Genomic DNA, 18008 nt, shown 5'->3' with positions numbered 1-18008 from the left:
TTCCTTTTAATTCCATTACCTCATTGTGAAGTTTTCTTCTTTCTTTTTCTGAATGAATTAATTTATCTTCAGTTTTTTCTAATTCTGATTGTAAAAATTGATTTTGTTTATTAAGACTTTGGATTGTTTCTAATAATTCTTGTATTTTATTTTGAGCATTTGCATTCATTTGTTTTTCCATTTCCCAATTCCCATTAGTTGTTTCAACAGTTCTTTTAAGTACATTGAGTTGATTTTTTAATGATTCATTTTCAAATAAAATTGATTGTTTCTCCATTTCAACACTTTTTATCTTTTCATTATTTAATTTTAATTCTGATTCTACTTTTTCTAATTCTTTTTTTAATTCGTTTTGAACTGGGTTGACAAGAACTTGATTTGCTCCAATAACCTCTGTCCTTTCTATTTCATCCTTTTTTAATTGTTGTAATTTTTCTTCCATTATTTCTCCTAATAATTTTGTTAATTCACTTGTATCAAATGTTGGTTGTTTAGTAAAGGTAGGAATTGGCTTTGAACTTGATAATTTTAATGAAGAATGTTTTGTGTTATTTTGTGGTTTTGTAATAGTAGTTTCCTTTATCAAACGAGGTTTAGATGCGTTATGATGTCTTATTAAAGGTGTACTTCTAAACAATGGTGGAACTTTAGAAAAGTCAGGAGGTGGTTGTGCTACATGTTTATAGAGATCGTCCGAATGTGGAAGTGACATTTGATCACCAATAACTAAAATTTTCAGATTTTTTCTCTTTTAGTCAAAAAATTTGTTTTTTCCCCTCTTTCTTTTTTGAGGGATTAAGAGTAAAACATCTTTATTAGGACAAAATGAATCGATTTTCCTATGACCAACATACTGAACAAGAAGATTATGACTCAATTAAATATGATAATTTTCGTATTATGTCATTTTATTTCTTTGAGTTATTAAAAAATGTTATTATAAAATCCTCTAATTTTTTTTGACATTTTAATTTTTCCTAATTTGGAGTTATTGAAAAAGTGATAAATCTTTATTAGAACACACAAATAACTTCTATTAAATATGAAACAAACAAAAAAAAATCAAAAGAGTTATTTCTCTATTTTCAAATATAAAACCGTTACAATTTTTTATTAATATTGAATGCCTAAGAAAAGGTTGAAGATAATTTTTATCTTCCTTTTTAGTATTAATTTTGTAGAAAATAATGAATAAGTAAAGTTTATTAGAATAACCTATAAAATGTTATTCTTTGATTTAATTTAGAAAATAGCTATAGTGAATCTTTATTAATATATTTTGAATGTAAAACGTCATTTTAATAATATGAAAAAAGATATTTAAAATTATTTTAATAGTTTTAATGAATAAAGTATCTTGAAGTTATATTATTAGAGAAAATTAACTTATTAAAATAAAACCAAGTTAAACCAAATATAAAAATAATTTATTAAATATTTATTATTTTATTGTAATAAAGTTAAAAATATTTATGTTTAAAAAATAGATTTATAATAAAGACAAAACAACTCAGCACGTACTAAGATAGACTATTGTTTTGAAAATCATAATTATATTACACATTATTTATTTACATTAGATTTGTGAATAAGAAGATATTTTTATAATAATATCATTCAAATTTGTTAGAATAATAATACATCTCTTGATTCTATTTCTTTATAACTTAATTTGTTTGAATAATACACACTTTAAATAATTATAAATGAAATTATATCTATTGTTATTTTGTTATTCTTATATTTTTTTTTAATTTATTATTTTATTTTGACAAACAGTAAAGAGATTTATTTGAATATTTGTAATGATGTTAAGTATTTATCTGTTAAGACTATTCCTTAGTTTTTTTTAGAAAATGAATAAATTTTGTTGTCAATACTTGTTTTCTTTTATACCTCATGATTTCTTATATTCATATAATTATGTTTTTCGTTATAAATTTATTTGAAAATATATTTAGAGTATATATCTATCATACGTTCATAAGTTAAGTTTTTTTATCTTATGTAACAGATAAGTTATAAAAGAAGAACAAATCAGTTAAATTAATCTTTTTTAAAAATATAAATCTTAAATTAAAAATGAAAAATGAAAAAAAGAGAAGATTATGTTTGTAATAAGGAACATAATAGCAATATTAATGTTTATTGCTATTGTCTATATGTATTTTGATTTCCCACAACAATTTCAACAAATTTCATTTCAACACTATTTCATTCCATCAAATGATGGTTTATCATCACCATCATTAATAAACCCTAATAACACTGTTACTCTCAAATTACAACATTATAATGTATCATCATATGTTGATCCAAGTTGTCCAGAGGGAATTGATGTTGTTTGGTTATGGGTAAATGGAAGTGACCCAACATTTAGAAAACAATTGGAAAAGAACGGAAAGAAAGGGGGAGAAGGGAGATATCGAGATTATAATACATTACAATATTCTATTCGGTCTGTATATAATTTTGCACCATTTATCAAGCATTATTTTATTGTTACAATGGGACAAACTCCATCTTTTTTAAATACTTCTCAGTTTGAATGGAATGAATATACTCTTAGAATAGTTGACCATAAAGAAATATTTCCAAACACCAAAGATTTACCAGTATTTAATTCAAATTCTCTTGAAGTATCATTACATAATATCAAAAATTTATCATCATGTTTTCTTTATCTCAACGATGATATGTTATTAGGGAAAGAATTAAAACCAGAACATTTTATTAATTCAGATGGAAAATTAAAAGTATATCATAACTCATGGAAAGCACCTGACACAAATAGAATGGTAAAAAATATTTGGCATAGAAGTGTAGGTAATTCTAATGAACTTATTAACAAACATTTTGGTAAATCAAAAACAGTTAAACATCCTTATGTTAGTCATCATTGTTATTTTTTCAAACGAGATATTCTAAAACAAATGGAAGGTACTTGGCCAGAACAATACAAAGAAACAAGAAGACATAAATTTAGAGAAGGAAATGATTTAGCAATTCCATTTATGCATGGTGCTTTTGTTGTTGAATCAGGTCAGGGGATTTATGTTAAAGAATATAATTATTATTATGGTTCTTTTACAAGTTCAAGACGTAGTAACACTAAGTTAATAAATAACATTGAAAAGAAACAACCTCAATGTATTTGTATTAATGATGCATTAGAAAAAAGTTCAGTAGCTGTAATTAATAAAGAAACAGCAATCCTTAACTCGTTTTTAGAAACGTACTATCCTTATCCTTGTCCATTTGAAAAATACATTCAATTTAATTAATCAATCAATTTACTTTTTTATATTTCATTATTTAATTCATATTTTTAATTAATTTTTCCTTTTTTTCTTTTATAGTTCTTGGTTCATGTTGTGTTTTATTTAATGAATGAGTAAATTCACGTTTTTCTCTAATGTGTTGGCTTTGGATTGTTTTTCGAGGGGCAGTTTCTCTTATTTTTTTAATTTGGTTCTTCCTATTTTCGTCAATAGAATTATTCCCTGTTTGAGCGTCAACGTCAATTGGTACTACTACTTTTTTTGTTTTCTTTATTACTCCAAAAGATTTTTTCCAATTATATGTTTTTTGTAGTTCATGTAAAATAGTAACATAACTAACACCATATTCTGATGTATTTAGAGGTGCATCATCTTCTCCTCGATGCATAAATTTTTTTTCATTCAATCTCTCACTAAATTGTGTGGTAGTCATTTCAACTTATATTATGAATAAAAAAAATTTTGATTAAAAAAAGTAATAATTCAAATTAAAAAATAAAAAATAATTAGGGTTTTGTTAAAAAAAAACAAAAAAATAAAAAAATTTTAAATTAAAAGATAGAAAAAATTAAAAAAAGGAATGAAGGAAAAGAAATGTCGAAAAATTGGGTTTTTCAAGTTGACCAAAAAGAAACTTTAGTTTTTTTATAGAAAACTCAATGAAACCCCATAACTTAGAGATACTATTAGTATTTATAATAAAACTAGTTGGGTTAATCAACCAACAAAAATTGTTATTACCTCTTTGTTTTTTAAAAAAGAAATTACAGATCTAGTTCTATTGCAAAACTAAGTATTAAGGGAAATTTGTATTAGTTTTTTAATTTTCGAAAAGAAAAAGAAAACCCCGGGGTAAAAGTTTAGTAAGAGTTTTGGAAAAATAACCAAATTAAAATTCTTTTTTTGATGAACTGCAAAAATTTAAATTCCATAAATGACTGAACTTGATTCTCACAAAGCCATTGTTGCTGAATTTAATAAAATTTGGCAAGAACAAGAAAGTAAATGGAAAGAACTCTTTGAAAATAGACAAATGACTACTACTGGAGATAATAGGTATTGGCATGATAGAGAACATATTCGTTTTTTGGTTTGTATAAAGTTTTTAAAAGCTACTAAGTGTAGTGGACTTCCAGTTAAACAAATAGCCATGTATATTTATACAAGAAATGGTATCCAAGTTAGAACTCATGCTCAAAAATATTTTAAAAATATTAGAGAATTAAAACCTGATGAAGAAGAAAAGGTGAATCTTCTCCTTGAAAGAGATAAATATTTACTTCAAAACTTATTTTCTCAACAAAAGAAAACACATATTAAAAAAAGTAAATTGTAATTACATTAACAGTTATTTTTTTTTTCTTTTCTTCTTTCAATTTTATTATTTTAAGAAATTATGTTAATGTTTTATTCATTTAGAATTTAATCTCATGAATTGCTTTAAACTTCATTTTATTTTTTATTTTAAATCACTTTTTTGTTTCTGTTTATTCTCTTATTATTTCTTTAATTTCTTATTTTTTTTATTAAAATGCCAACTTCTCATTTTTAACTATTTAAAAATAAATGTGTAATACTATTTAATACACCCACTTTAATTATATAAACCAACCTTAAAATTGATTGAAAAATATGATATCAAGTGCAATACAATAACTTTTATTGTTATTATCATGAATTTGATAGGTATAACAACACTATAAAAGATAATTAAGTAGTTTGAAATTAAAATATTAAAATATTTTTTGGGGTGTTAGTGGATTGAATAGACAAAATTAATAGAACTATAAATAAAATCTTGTATTCTACTGAGTCAATTAAATTACAATTACTAAGAATTTTCTTCTTTTTAAATAAACAAGAGAGTATATCAGTTCAGAGATGTTATGAAATTTGAATTTATTTAAACAATCATTAATAACAATTTCAAATTTATAATTAATAACATCCTATTATTTAATTAACAAAAATTATTGTCATTATTTTACTGTGACTATCTTATACTAATGAATTAAAATATCATATTATATTCATATCATTAGGTAATAAATAAAATTTCTTAAATATAAAACATAATTCAGAAGTTATATTTATAAAAACATGTATTATTTATTTTCTTTATAATGTGTTTAGTTATTCTTCTCAACTTACTTAATAAATCTATTGATAAAATGAAATTTAAAACAAAAGACAATTAAGTTAAACTAAGTATTTTCATTTTATAGTAATAGTATGTTTATTCAAATTTTCTTCTTATATTTATTTCAATAAAATTTATTTGTTAATAAAACTTATTAATATTTTCAACTATTTTGTATCTATTTTATTTTTTTAAATTATAAAAAAGTAAAGTTAAATAATATCCATAAATGAAATTAATTTTTATATATTATTATTTCTATTAATTGAATATGTCTCAAACAAATATCATAAGTAAAAGACTAAACAAATTAAAAAGAGATAGAATAATTTAAATTCATTGTTGCCACCAAATCTGATTTCTTTTGTCTATTTGTAACAATAAAAAAAAGAAAATTAAAAGGACAGAAACTTTGTTTATATTAAAAGAAATAGTTAATATTAAAGTATGAAATATTATTAAATTTATTGTTTTTTGGTTATTAATTTTTCAACCAAGTAAAACTAATAAATATATTCAACTGTTTTAAAAATTATGATAGTATAACAATTAAGATTTGTTCATTTTATTAAAGAAAGTATTTATTTAATGAAAATACAAATTCCAAATATCTTAACTTTTCTTCAATTTTATTTATTTGATCATCCATCATTTTCTTTTTAGAATTCTGTAACTTCTAAATATGTTCATCATTTAAAAAAATTATGATAAAACATTAAAGCAATAGTCTAATATTACTTATTTGGTAACTTAGAAAATAATTACTAACAAGTTTAATATAGTCAATGACTCTAAAACACAATATTATATTTACTATAATAATACTCATAATAATTTGCTTTAGTTTTTATTTCTAAACAAAAGGCTTTTGCCTCAGATAAAAATACCATAAAGAAAAATATTATATTCTATCAATTATTGTTTAACAATTAATTTATATATCTTTATCGAATCATTACTTTAGTATATATATAAACTTAAAGATATTATATTAAAATATCAATTCTATTCGTTTTAACAATATCCATTTTATCTTTTTTCTTGCTAAATCATTTTTTATTTATTCATTAGTAGATTAGTTTGAACAATAAAAGCTAATTCCTATTCTACTCTCAAGGTATTTACTTAATAAATTTGAAAATTGATTAAAAAAATTAAAAGTATTGTTTATAAATAATCCAAACACACGAATAATTATTCATTATTAATTTCTATTTAACAAGAATAAACAAAATAATGTCATTGAAATGTAAGATTGATACTAACATAAATCTAATTCAATAAATTCTTTTATAATATATTCACAAATAGAATATCTCTTTGTTAAAAAAAAAAACAAAATTAAAAAAGTTAGATTATTCTTTTTTTTAAAAAGAAGTTTTTCTTCCATTTCTTTCAAAAACAAAATTAAAAATAAAAAAAATAGTAAAACTTAATACTGAAATGAACTTTGTATGGAAACAATCTTAAAAAGAAATTTATTCTTTTTCATGAACAGCCTTAGTAAATGATTTCCATAAAAACTCATATCGTTTACTTGATTTTTCAAGGATTTTTTTCTTTTCTTTACTTATTTCTGATTGTGTTTGGGTTGGTTCAAGTTCTTGAGAAAGATTAAATAATTCATTTTCATTAATATTTTTTTCATTACAACACCAAAACTTTAAAATTTTTGGAACAAGAATAAAAGGATAAGTTGCTTTTTGCCTTGTTTGTAAATCCATCAATATAATTCCAATACTCCGGACTTTATAAAAGTTAATCATCTTTCCTTCACTAGACTTATTCCCATCATCAGTATAAACTAAATCAGTAAGTATTGACCCAATAAAGGGGATAGATGGAGGAGATGCTAATTTAACTAATTCTCTCATTTTACAAAAATTATTATCAGGAGAAATAAGAGAGTCTAGTTGCTTAAATAAATTAATTTCATCAATACTTAATAACCCCCAACTCTCTTTTAATCGATAAATACTACATGATTCAAGTCCAGCTAATACTGCTTTCATTCCATCAAAATTATTTAATTGTTTTAAATAATGAGCAACTGAAATAAAATAACGAATAGCAAATGCTCTTTCATAATTTTGTTCTAATTCAAGTATTTTTTTTTGAACAACGTTAATAATATTATTACTAAACCTTACCATTTTTAATAAGTTTGGTGCAAGGTTTTCTTTTTCTTTCTTCATCCATCCTTGTTTTAAAAATTCATCTAATTCAATTTTTTGTAATAATTCCATTTGTTTTAATGATAATTGTTTAGCACAGTCAAATGGAGAAAAACAAAATAAAGTGTGAATTATACTTTGAATTTCTTCATTAAAATCTGTAATAAACCATTGTATTTTTTTCCTACTTAATGAAGAAAATGAACTTTTTGAATATCTGTCGGATTTAATTGAAATAGAAGGTACTTTTGATTCATAACCTTGACAAGACCTGATAGATAAAGTAGAATTTGTTCCAAAATATTCACGAGGTGAAATAGAGCAATCAATAGATGAAATTGATTTTTGTTTCATTAACTTAGGTTCTTTAGGACTTTCAATTTCTTTATCAATTTGTACTTGAATTGCATGAGCTAAATTAGGTTTAAATGCCCAATTTTTTTTCATTAACTCATCAAGTTGTTTATAAAGTTTTTCATTTTGAAAATCAAACTTTCGATTTTGAATCCACATTCTAAGTAAACCCATCACTTTTAATCGAATTGGAATTAATACTTTATGTAAAAATGTCTCAAAATTAATTCCTTGTGGGTGTGTTGGATTAAATCGGATAATTAATAATTCCATAAGTTTAGAACTACTTACTACTAATGGATGAACAAGAATAAAACACTCTGAAAAAAAAATATCAGAACCATCACAAGATGTGATAAACTGTAAACATTTTTCAAGTGTTGCATATCTTATTATTTGTGAACCAGACCCTTTTTCATAAGTAAAAGTAATTGTTTTGTTTGTTGTTGGAATATCAAATAAGAAAGACTTAGGGGATGCATGATAATCACTCTCCTTGATTCTTGGAGAGTCACAACCTTTTCCCATAGAATAAGGACTCACCCCAGAAGCAAGGTTTTTAATTTGTTTCAAATCATGGGTTGGGATTAGTTGTTTACATAAAGGGCATCTCCCATTAACTTCTACGGACTGTTCAAAACACATTAAACAAATACTTTCTCCACATACTGGACAATGTATTACTTTGGAATGGTGTTCGCAAGTTGATATTTTGAGGTGAACCATAGAAGAAACAAATTTCTTCATTTGTATATAATAGAATGAAATTTGAGAGTTTGATTTATCTAAAAGTAACAGACCCCATTTGACTAACGTTTTATAGTTATATTTTCTTCTTTATTTATCTTTATTAATTGTGTAAAACAGGAAAAATAAGCAAAAGGAAATGAAGGAATAAAGAAAGAATAATCATTCCTTTGAAGAAGGGGTAAAAGTGTTTTATATATCATAAAGAATGAGAATGGATAAAAAAGGAAAAAAAGAACTAAGATTTTCATCAATGGCTGAAATAAATAAGGAACTTCAATTTATTATTCTTCAGTACTTCAAAAATGAAGAAAAAAATGAGTTGTTATTTAGGGTTGGTATGGAGTTAGGAATTTATTTTGATGAATCTTATATTAAAAAATTAGTTATTGAAGATCGATTATTTGAGTTGGATACTCTTTTAAGTAAGTTTATTCAGTTTGTTTATTATACAATACAATAATAATATAACTAATAATATGACTAATACCTTAGTGAAGATATTGAAAGTGAGTTACTAGGACTTGTTTATTTAAAAAAATATATAATGTATCGTGCGTTTTGTGATGGATGTCTAAGGATTACAAAACAAATATATTCTTGGCTCTTTAATAAAGGACAAAAGTCAGAACAAATTAAAAAGAATATTGAATCAATTTGTATCCATATTCATTTAGATAAATTTGATAAAAGTCCAATTATTTCAGAATATATGAAAGACCTAGATAAAATTAGAACTGAGCAATTAGCAAATGACATAATTACTTCTTTATTAAAAAGTGAACGTATCCAAAAGTTAAGAGAATTTCCAAAAATTAGTGATGAAAATCTTTTAAAGAAACTTATTTCTAAAGGAATAAGATTTGAACATATTAAAAATTGTAAAGGAACTCCAAGAGATGATATTACTATTGTTTCATTATTAAATATGACACATGAATGTCAACCAAATAATTGTCAAAATAGAAAATCAATTTTAAGAGACTCTATTATTATTCCAAAAAATATTTTTAACTTAAAAACAGAAATTGAAATCATTTCTAGTGATAATATCACTAATATAAAAATTTTTGACAATATTGTTGTATTTGTTATTGGAACTAAAATTATTTATGGAGTTAATCTACAAAATGGTCAATCTGTCTTTAAGTTAGAACTTCCTCAAATTATTTCATTTACTTTGAATAATACACTTCTTGCTATTTCTACTTCAACACAAGTATCAATTTATTTACTTGGACAAAACCTTCAAACTGTCAAAACAATTGAACGTCAAAATATTTCTTCAATCGTCTTCAATAATACTGATATTATTATTTCTGATTCAAAACAGTGTTTTGTTTATAATTATTTTAATGAGCAACCAACATTCGTATATCTAGATTGTACTGAGGTTATTCCAATGAAATTATCAAATACTTTTGGGGTAATCAAAGGAAATGAATTTTGTCTTTTTAATAAAAAGTTAGAAAGTGGGTATGAAATGATATTTCATTATCAATTCAATGAACCAATCAAAGCTATTATTGATAATACTATTATTGTTACTCTATCAAATAAATATGCATTAATCCCACAAACACAACACTTTAATATTAATATTCACAATAATTCTTATCCAATTGTCTCAGCAAATAAAGAAAATATTTTTGTTTTAAAAGATGAAACTCTTTATTGTATTAATTCAATCACAAACAAGGAAGTAGCACATATCTCAATACCTAAAGAAACAATCATTGCTACAAATGACAATGTTGTTATAACTAAAGCAAAAACAATTGAAAGTATAACAATGTATAATATCAAACCTTCATATTCTATGATAAATCTTATTGACCCTGTTTCTTCAATAAATAATAAATATAATACATTAACAGAAATGACTCTAGTAACAGAACAAAAGAAATTATCAGTACAACAAAAAAATACAATAAGTACGAATACCCCCATTTATCCAATAAAACGAAGGACTGACTCTTTACCAATACCAGTTAGTGAAAAAAAAAGAGTTGAAGAAATTTCAAAAGAACCTATTGCAACTTCATTTGATGATTTAATTAATGAAAAAGTTTCAACTAAATGGGTATTAAAAGAACAACAGAAATTGATAACTATTAAAGCTGTTATTAAGAAGTTCCATTTTATTTCTCATGAACAATTGATGATCTGTGAAACTAAAGAAAAGTCATTTTTCTTATTCAAGTTGAATGAAAAAAGTTATGAAAGGCTTATATCTAAAACAAATCAAGAGCCAGACATAGCCATCTCAAAAGAAATCAATCAATATGGTCCATTTGGTGAAATGACAAGAAATGGTGCATATTTTATCTATTGGGACGGAACATGTTGTACGTTAGTTAGGTCTCATTTTCAAAAGAGTGTGACTACTTTTTGTGAATGTTTGTCGTCACATCCAACATTAAGTAGCTTAGGCATTTTCCCTATGGATTCAAATAGTATTCTTGTTGGATTTGATGATGGAAATATTGCTATTTATAAAGCAAATAAAAAATTTTGTTTCATCCAATTACCCAACCCAGTTCATGATACAGTTTCATATTTTATATTCTACAACCAAGAAGATAAAAAAGAAATAACTACTAAATTCATTGTTCTTTATGAGAATGGAATTGTTGAAGAACTACTTTATGATAGAAAAAATAACCAACTTAGTAAAACAAATTGGTGTGTTGATTTGAAACCTCAGAAGTTGGTTTATGGATTTGTTGATTCACAAAATCAAAAGTTATATGTTGTAGGTAAATACAGTTTAAATCAAGTTGATTTGTCTACAAAAGTTGTTAAAAAAGTATCATTCACCGAGGTTATTTCTAGTGTAGCCTTATCTCATAATAATAGAAATCTTATTGTTGTTATAAAAAGTTCATTATATAACGTTAGCCTAGAAAATATTAGTGAATATTTACCAATAGAAAAGTCATCAGAAATAAATGACATTGAATGGATAGAACCTTATGGACAAGACTCTTTTGCTATTTCATGTAACGGTGGTGATATTAGAAGTTGTTGTTTTGAAGAAATCTCCTCAAATTAAGTGATTGATTTTTTAAAAAATATATAATAGAATTCATTACCAAAATATTATTGAATTGAAAAATAATCTTATAAAAATAATCCTTATTCTGTTAAATGAAATCGCTTCAAAACCCAAAACCATTTGAAGAAATGCAATCACTTGTACCTCAGGTTATTGAGTCTCTTGAAAAAATGAGAACAGAGGCAATTGCATATTTAGAATGTTTTAGTGATAAAAAATTTGAATCAATTCAAGATGAAATGTATGATGAATCAATTAAAAAATTAACAGAACTGTTTAATCATGTAAATGAAATAGAGTGTAGAAATAAAAATCTTGCAGACTCTACAAAAAAAGTAGTAAACTATCTTGATCAAACTCAAAAAAAGTCACAAGAAATTCTTTCTTCTATTGAACAAGATGGTATTTATTTTGACTAACTACAAAAGTAAATCATTAAAGTTTTATTAATATTACCTTGAATTATGTTGTTTATTATTAACTCAATCCTAACTTAATAGCCACTTCTTTCTCATTAAAAATGTTAGTTTTTTTTAAATAGTACTATACTTCTTTATATTTATAAAAGAATTATTTTTATTATTGCTCATTCATTGTAAACTCAATTTAATTTAAGTCAATTTATTAAACAAATTTTAATACTTATCAATAAGAATAAATAAAGAAAATATTTTATCTAATTACACTTTTTGATATTAAACAGAACTATTTCTTTTTGGAAATAACTATTATTTTAAAAACATCAGAATTTATCTTTTTAAAAAATAAAACAAGAGAGATGAAATAAATTATGGAAGAATAAGAAATAAATAATTATTCTTTTATCAATACATAAATAACAATTAAAGAGTTATAACAAAATAAAACATATCAAATAGTTTAATTTATTATCCAATTTCACTTATTTAATTAAGAATAAAATAATAATTAATTTGTATTATTTCATTCACTTGGTTCTATTTCTCCAATGGTATTATTATTTCTTTTTAGTTTTATCTTATTTGCTATTAAATGTACATCAATTTCATTAATTATTATTGTGTTATATATTGATTTGTTTGATTTATGTATTTTCATCTTTATTTATTTTTCACAACATATTGATATTTCTATTTTTATTAATTTTTATTACATTGTTGCTTACCCTTTATTTTATATTTTTTTTCTTTAATTTATTCTTTTATTGAATTTGTTTGTTTCCAAAAACTTCTTTCATCTACTTTATGCACTTTATTATTATATGTTTATTTATTATTTATACTTATACTCAATCGTATAATGAATACAACACTATAAATTAATGAAAACAATTATGACTATGATGTTTGTATGAAATAGAGAAAGAGTTATAAGAATCTGAAAAACTTAAATAGGAAACGAAGAATATATTATATATAAAATGAGAGAAAATGTTATACAAGTAGAAAATATCATAACAGGGAATTAAAAGAAGAAAGAAGAAGATATAGAAGATATAAATAATAAAATAATAATCAAATATATAAATATTCAAATAATCTCACAAGTATGATATTTTTATTTGATTTATCAAATATTCAAATAAACAATTAAATAAAATAGTTTGAACAATTAGAAGATTCATACTTGAAAATAATGTGATAAAAAATAACAAAATTCACAATGACTATTTTTAAAATTTAAATAATTAAGAAATAAATTAATATCAATAATAAACATCTCATTACATCATTTGAAAGATATACAACATAAAAAGAAGAAATGAAAATGAAAGAATATAAAGTATCAAAATAGAAAATACATGGATTATATAATAAAATAATAATTCATCATAAAATTTGAAAGAGAATAAATTGATGAATAAAAACGATTAATTATATAAAAATGCATAAAAATAAGTTATAATGAAGTATTTAATAATTCATAAAATGCAAAGAGATGAAAATATGATGTAAATAAAATGATTTTATTTTTCAATTGAATTTGATCTTATAATGTGAATGAATAAATAATGAATAAATTCAAATAGAAATAAAATACAATGTAATTAAAACAAGAATAGATGATTGAAAATTGTCATTTACTTTAAAATTATTTGAAGGAAGAAAGAATGGTTTTTTGTTATTAACCATTATAAATATTAATGAATGTCATTTCTTTTTGTAAAGTAATTTTCATTTCTTATTTTACATAATGCATGAAACACAATAATTTGTACAACTTATTTTCATATTCTCTCATTATAAAATAACAAACATCATTTTGTGTATGTTTGTAATGTATTTGAAAAAAAAAACAAATGATAAAACATGAAATTAACAAAGAATAAAACAATTAAATTTAAATATATTTGTTTATTCAGATGATTTAAAATTAATCAATTAATTATTTTTTAACATTAAAAGAATAATTAAACTGAGTGATAAATTAAATTCAAAAGTAAAGTAGTTAATTAATTCACAAATTTTGTTGATACTCATTTTCAGTAGAATATGAATGAAATGATAATAAAATATTAAAGATAGTGTTAATTGTACAAAGATTCAATATTAAAAATGTTTATAGCAATATTCAAAATTGTTAAAGTTATATATGATATACTTCACTTTAAATACTTTTGAAATGAGTGTATTATATGAATAAAATAGTAAAACCATAACACAGTGAATTGTTGGAAAAAGAAGAAAGTTGTAAAGGATAAAAGAAAAAAAAAGAGTTGAATAAAATTATTAAATAAATGAAAATATTGATATTCAATGTATTTTATACATTAACAATATAATGAAAAAGGAAAAAAAATAAAACCAGAAAATAAAATAGAAAAAAAAATGAAAGCGAATAATATTAGAATTAAGTTGTGACTTTAATGAACCATTAATGAATGTTTACTCTTTCTAGTATCTTTACTGTTTTGAGAAATACATTTCTTTTGATATTCAATGATCTCTATTTTGTTATTGTTAATCTCTTATCGTTGAATATTCAATACACACTTCCCACATACCTTCAATTTTTCTTTCGTTTAAACAATACTTAATTCACTTATCTTTATTTGTTATTTTCTATTTATTTTCATTCTATTTATTTCCATTGGTTATTATTAAAGTATATATGATGATAAAAATGAGTGAAATGATTTATATAATTATTGTGATTGGTGTATCTCTGATTATACAAATACTACACAATTCACACATTCATCTATCATTTATATTTATTTGTTGATATGAAATTCTCTTTTGTTATTATGTTTACTGTTTTTGTGATATTTCATGTTTTTCATTTTTATTCGAAAGAAAATATATAAATGAAATTGAATAGAATTGAAATAAAAAGGTAATATTTTTATATCACAATCATTACCCCCTTTAATGTTATTATAATTTCAGAGCAATGATGTTTGAAATGATGAGCCAATGAAATGGTATCAACAATAAAATTAAAATAATAAACAACAGAGAGTAGAATGAAATAATTCAATTGGTTTTATCTATTTTTATTTAAAGAAATTCAAGTCAATAAAACCGATAAAAAGGAATGAATAAGAAATAATTAACATTGTAAAATTACATTAACGAAAAGTTTATTGTAATTTTGTTTCATATACGTGTCATTAACGATAAAAATAAGAGGGAATAAAATGCTAAAAACAGTGTTTAGTATCGAAGCAAATGATGTTTATAAGAAATAACCAATCAGAAAAGAGGTAACACATTTAAACAAATAACCTATTTTACCGAATGGTATGTATTTAAACAAAAACAAGCAAACTTAATAAACATTCAATGTCAAGAGTAGTTGTAAGATTCAGCTTGAATGGACAATGCATTGCAAATAAACCACTAAATTCACAAGACAAATTGAAAACAGCAAGAGAGAAAATAAAAGAAAAGATGTCTGACTCTCAACACTTTTTAACAAAAGATGGTGATGTAATTGATGTGAACGATGAAGAGAGTTATACTATAGGAGATGTAATTGATGAAAAAAGAGTAATAAATATTAAAGGAACAGAAGTTAAAAAAGGAATAAGAATAAAGATAAATGATAAAGTACTTACCACACTTGAAATAGACAATAAAACAAAAATAAACATTATTAGAACATTGGTTCAAAATATTCCAGAATCAGCACATTTCTATACAATTGACAATGACAAAATTGAACGAGATGAAGAAGAAGATTATATAGTCCAAGATATAATAAATAATGAAGAAATTAATCTTAAAGAAGAGAAAGAAAATACGTCAGAAGAAGAGAATGTAACTATTAAAATAAATTTGAATGGAAAATTGTTTATGAAAAAACAGTTAAACAAGAATACTTCTCTTGCAAATATCAGAAAGAAACTTGAAATTGTAACATGTGTAACAAAAGGTTTTGTATTCAAAGATCAAGAAGGGTGTGAAATATCAACTGATAAGGAAAAATCGTTAAAATTATCATATATTCTACATGATAACATTTTTGATATAACAGAAAAAGAAGAATCTGATACTTCACCAACTAATACTTCAGCACATGGCACTTCACAAAATAATACCATAAATGTATCTAAACAAAACATTCCAATTAAAGGAAGTAAAAGACTTCAGAATCATGAAGAAGGAAAATTGAAAATATATTTATATCCAAATGAACCTTTTAATCATAAAGATGAGAATGATGCGATTGCTATTCTAGTCGTTGGTGAAACAGGAAGTGGGAAAACTACATTATTAAATAGTTTTGTAAATGCATTATATGGAATTAAAATAACAGATGACTTTAGATATATAATTATAAATGAAGATCATTTAGAACAGTATGGAAATATGTCTGTAAGTCAAACGAGTCAAGTTTCAATTTATAATATTAAAAGAACAAAAAGAACACCACCAATCAAAATAATAGATACACCAGGATTTGGAGATACAAGAGGAATTGCATGGGATAAAGAAATTACTAAACAAATAAAAAAAGCATTTGAAACGAAAGTATTTGATTTAAATGCTATTTGTTTTGTTGCATCATCAAGTAATGTAAAATTAACAGCTAGTCAAAAATATATATTTGGGAATATTGTTGATTTATTTGGAAAAGATGTTAAAAAGAATTTTATTGCAATGCTTACATTCTGTGATGGTAAAAAACCACAAGTTATAAATGCATTACAATCAAAAGAATGTATTTTCAGTACAATTATTCCAGAAATAGATAATCCGTGGTATTTAAAATTTAATAATTCAGCTATTTATGATGATAATACAGAAGATGAATTTACACAAATGTTTTGGAAATTAGGTATGAAGAATTTTGATGACTTTATTTCAAAGTTAGTAAAACTACCAAGAATTTCATTAAAACAATCAAGAGAAGTGTTGAAGAGAAGAGAATGTATTAAAACTCAAATTGAAGGATTAAGGATATCATTAAACAATGGTTTATTGAAATTGGATGAAATAAAACAGTATTGCGAACAATTCTATTTGAATCGAGATAAAGTTAAAAATAATGAAGATTTTACTATTACTGTAGATATAACAAAACAAATTAAGATTGACTTAGAACCAGGAGAATATGTAACTAACTGTTTTTATTGCCATAAAACATGTCATTATCGATGTTATATTCCAGGAGATATGAAAAGAGAATGTTATTGCATTGATAATGATTATTGTAATGTATGTAAATGTCATTATAAACACCATGCAAGTTCACCATATAGATTTGATTATGTAATAGTGAAAGAAAAACAAACGGCACAAGAAATACTTGAAAGATATAATGAAGGTAAAAAAGGTATGGCTAATGCAGAAAGTATGTTAAAAAAGTTAGAAGAAGAGTATTATAATATTCAAATGGATTGTTATGATAAAGAAATTGAAATTATCGAATGCGTTAATAAATTGTCCGAAATTGCATTAAATGATAAAATTACTAGTTCGAATGAATATTTAGACATATTAATTCAAACAGAAAATGAAGAAAAGAAAACAGGATATAAAGTACGAATTGAAGGATATAAACAACTTAAACAAGCAAATGAAATAATAGAAGATATTATGAAAAAATCAACAACAAAAAAGAGTAAAGAAGAAATTAAGGCGGAGTATGAAGTTAAAAGGAAAGAATTAAAAGAAGGAGAAAAAACAACAATGGATAAACTCATTGAAAAAATGAGAAGTTTATTTTCCTGGTAAAATCAACTAACCAAAAGAAATGAAAGTTTTAATTAACTGGTTTTAAAAAATATTTTTTTAATTAAGGAATAAAAATGATAAATAATATTCATT

At 23.0% G+C, this 18008-nt stretch overlaps 8 protein-coding genes across 8 annotated transcripts in view, besides 1 other annotated feature; 5 read left to right on the top strand and 3 right to left on the bottom strand.

Moving 5' to 3' along the window:
- The window catches only part of EHI_051470 (kinesin motor domain containing protein), a gene marked incomplete at its 5' end in the record, with an annotated part of 1334 nt that extends 622 nt beyond the window's left edge, over positions 1-712 (bottom strand). Inside the window, one exon of the mRNA XM_001913527.1 lies at positions 118-712. Within this exon, the coding sequence (XP_001913562.1) occupies positions 118-712 (595 nt within the window). The remainder of the gene's footprint in view (positions 1-117) is intronic.
- Positions 713-2141: 1429 nt separating this feature from the next.
- On the top strand, positions 2142-3284 carry EHI_051460 (glycosyltransferase, putative; the record flags this gene model as incomplete). Its single annotated transcript, XM_646201.1, has 1 exon — positions 2142-3284. One exon carries the CDS (start codon positions 2142-2144, stop codon positions 3282-3284), a length of 1143 nt encoding a protein of 380 aa, XP_651293.1.
- A 31-nt stretch (positions 3285-3315) lies between these two features.
- On the bottom strand, positions 3316-3714 carry EHI_051450 (uncharacterized protein; the record flags this gene model as incomplete). Its single annotated transcript, XM_646200.1, has 1 exon — positions 3316-3714. The coding sequence occupies one exon, from the start codon at positions 3712-3714 to the stop codon at positions 3316-3318; it is 399 nt and encodes a 132-aa protein (XP_651292.1).
- A 501-nt stretch (positions 3715-4215) lies between these two features.
- On the top strand, positions 4216-4617 carry EHI_051440 (uncharacterized protein; the record flags this gene model as incomplete). Its single annotated transcript, XM_646199.1, has 1 exon — positions 4216-4617. The coding sequence occupies one exon, from the start codon at positions 4216-4218 to the stop codon at positions 4615-4617; it is 402 nt and encodes a 133-aa protein (XP_651291.1).
- Positions 4618-6899: 2282 nt separating this feature from the next.
- EHI_051430 (Ras guanine nucleotide exchange factor, putative) lies at positions 6900-8696 on the bottom strand (the record flags this gene model as incomplete). The annotated part of the gene is made up of 1 exon (XM_646198.1): positions 6900-8696. The coding sequence occupies one exon, from the start codon at positions 8694-8696 to the stop codon at positions 6900-6902; it is 1797 nt and encodes a 598-aa protein (XP_651290.1).
- Positions 8697-8949: 253 nt separating this feature from the next.
- On the top strand, positions 8950-11751 carry EHI_051420 (uncharacterized protein; the record flags this gene model as incomplete). The annotated part of the gene is made up of 2 exons (XM_646197.2): positions 8950-9134; positions 9192-11751. The coding sequence occupies 2 exons, from the start codon at positions 8950-8952 to the stop codon at positions 11749-11751; spliced, it is 2745 nt and encodes a 914-aa protein (XP_651289.2).
- A 95-nt stretch (positions 11752-11846) lies between these two features.
- EHI_051410 (uncharacterized protein) lies at positions 11847-12173 on the top strand (the record flags this gene model as incomplete). Its single annotated transcript, XM_001913526.1, has 1 exon — positions 11847-12173. One exon carries the CDS (start codon positions 11847-11849, stop codon positions 12171-12173), a length of 327 nt encoding a protein of 108 aa, XP_001913561.1.
- A 2701-nt stretch (positions 12174-14874) lies between these two features.
- Positions 14875-15009: a repeat region.
- Positions 15010-15518: 509 nt separating this feature from the next.
- EHI_051400 (uncharacterized protein) lies at positions 15519-17915 on the top strand (the record flags this gene model as incomplete). Its single annotated transcript, XM_646196.1, has 1 exon — positions 15519-17915. The coding sequence occupies one exon, from the start codon at positions 15519-15521 to the stop codon at positions 17913-17915; it is 2397 nt and encodes a 798-aa protein (XP_651288.1).
- Between the last annotated feature and the right edge of the window lie 93 nt (positions 17916-18008).

Source organism: Entamoeba histolytica, genomic scaffold, assembly GCF_000208925.1.
Source record: "Entamoeba histolytica HM-1:IMSS scf_1104750517067 genomic scaffold, whole genome shotgun sequence".
NCBI classification, from domain to species: Eukaryota; Evosea; order Mastigamoebida; family Endamoebidae; genus Entamoeba; species Entamoeba histolytica.
Note: the sequence above shows the minus strand (reverse complement) of the source record. Positions and strands in the feature narration are given on the sequence as shown.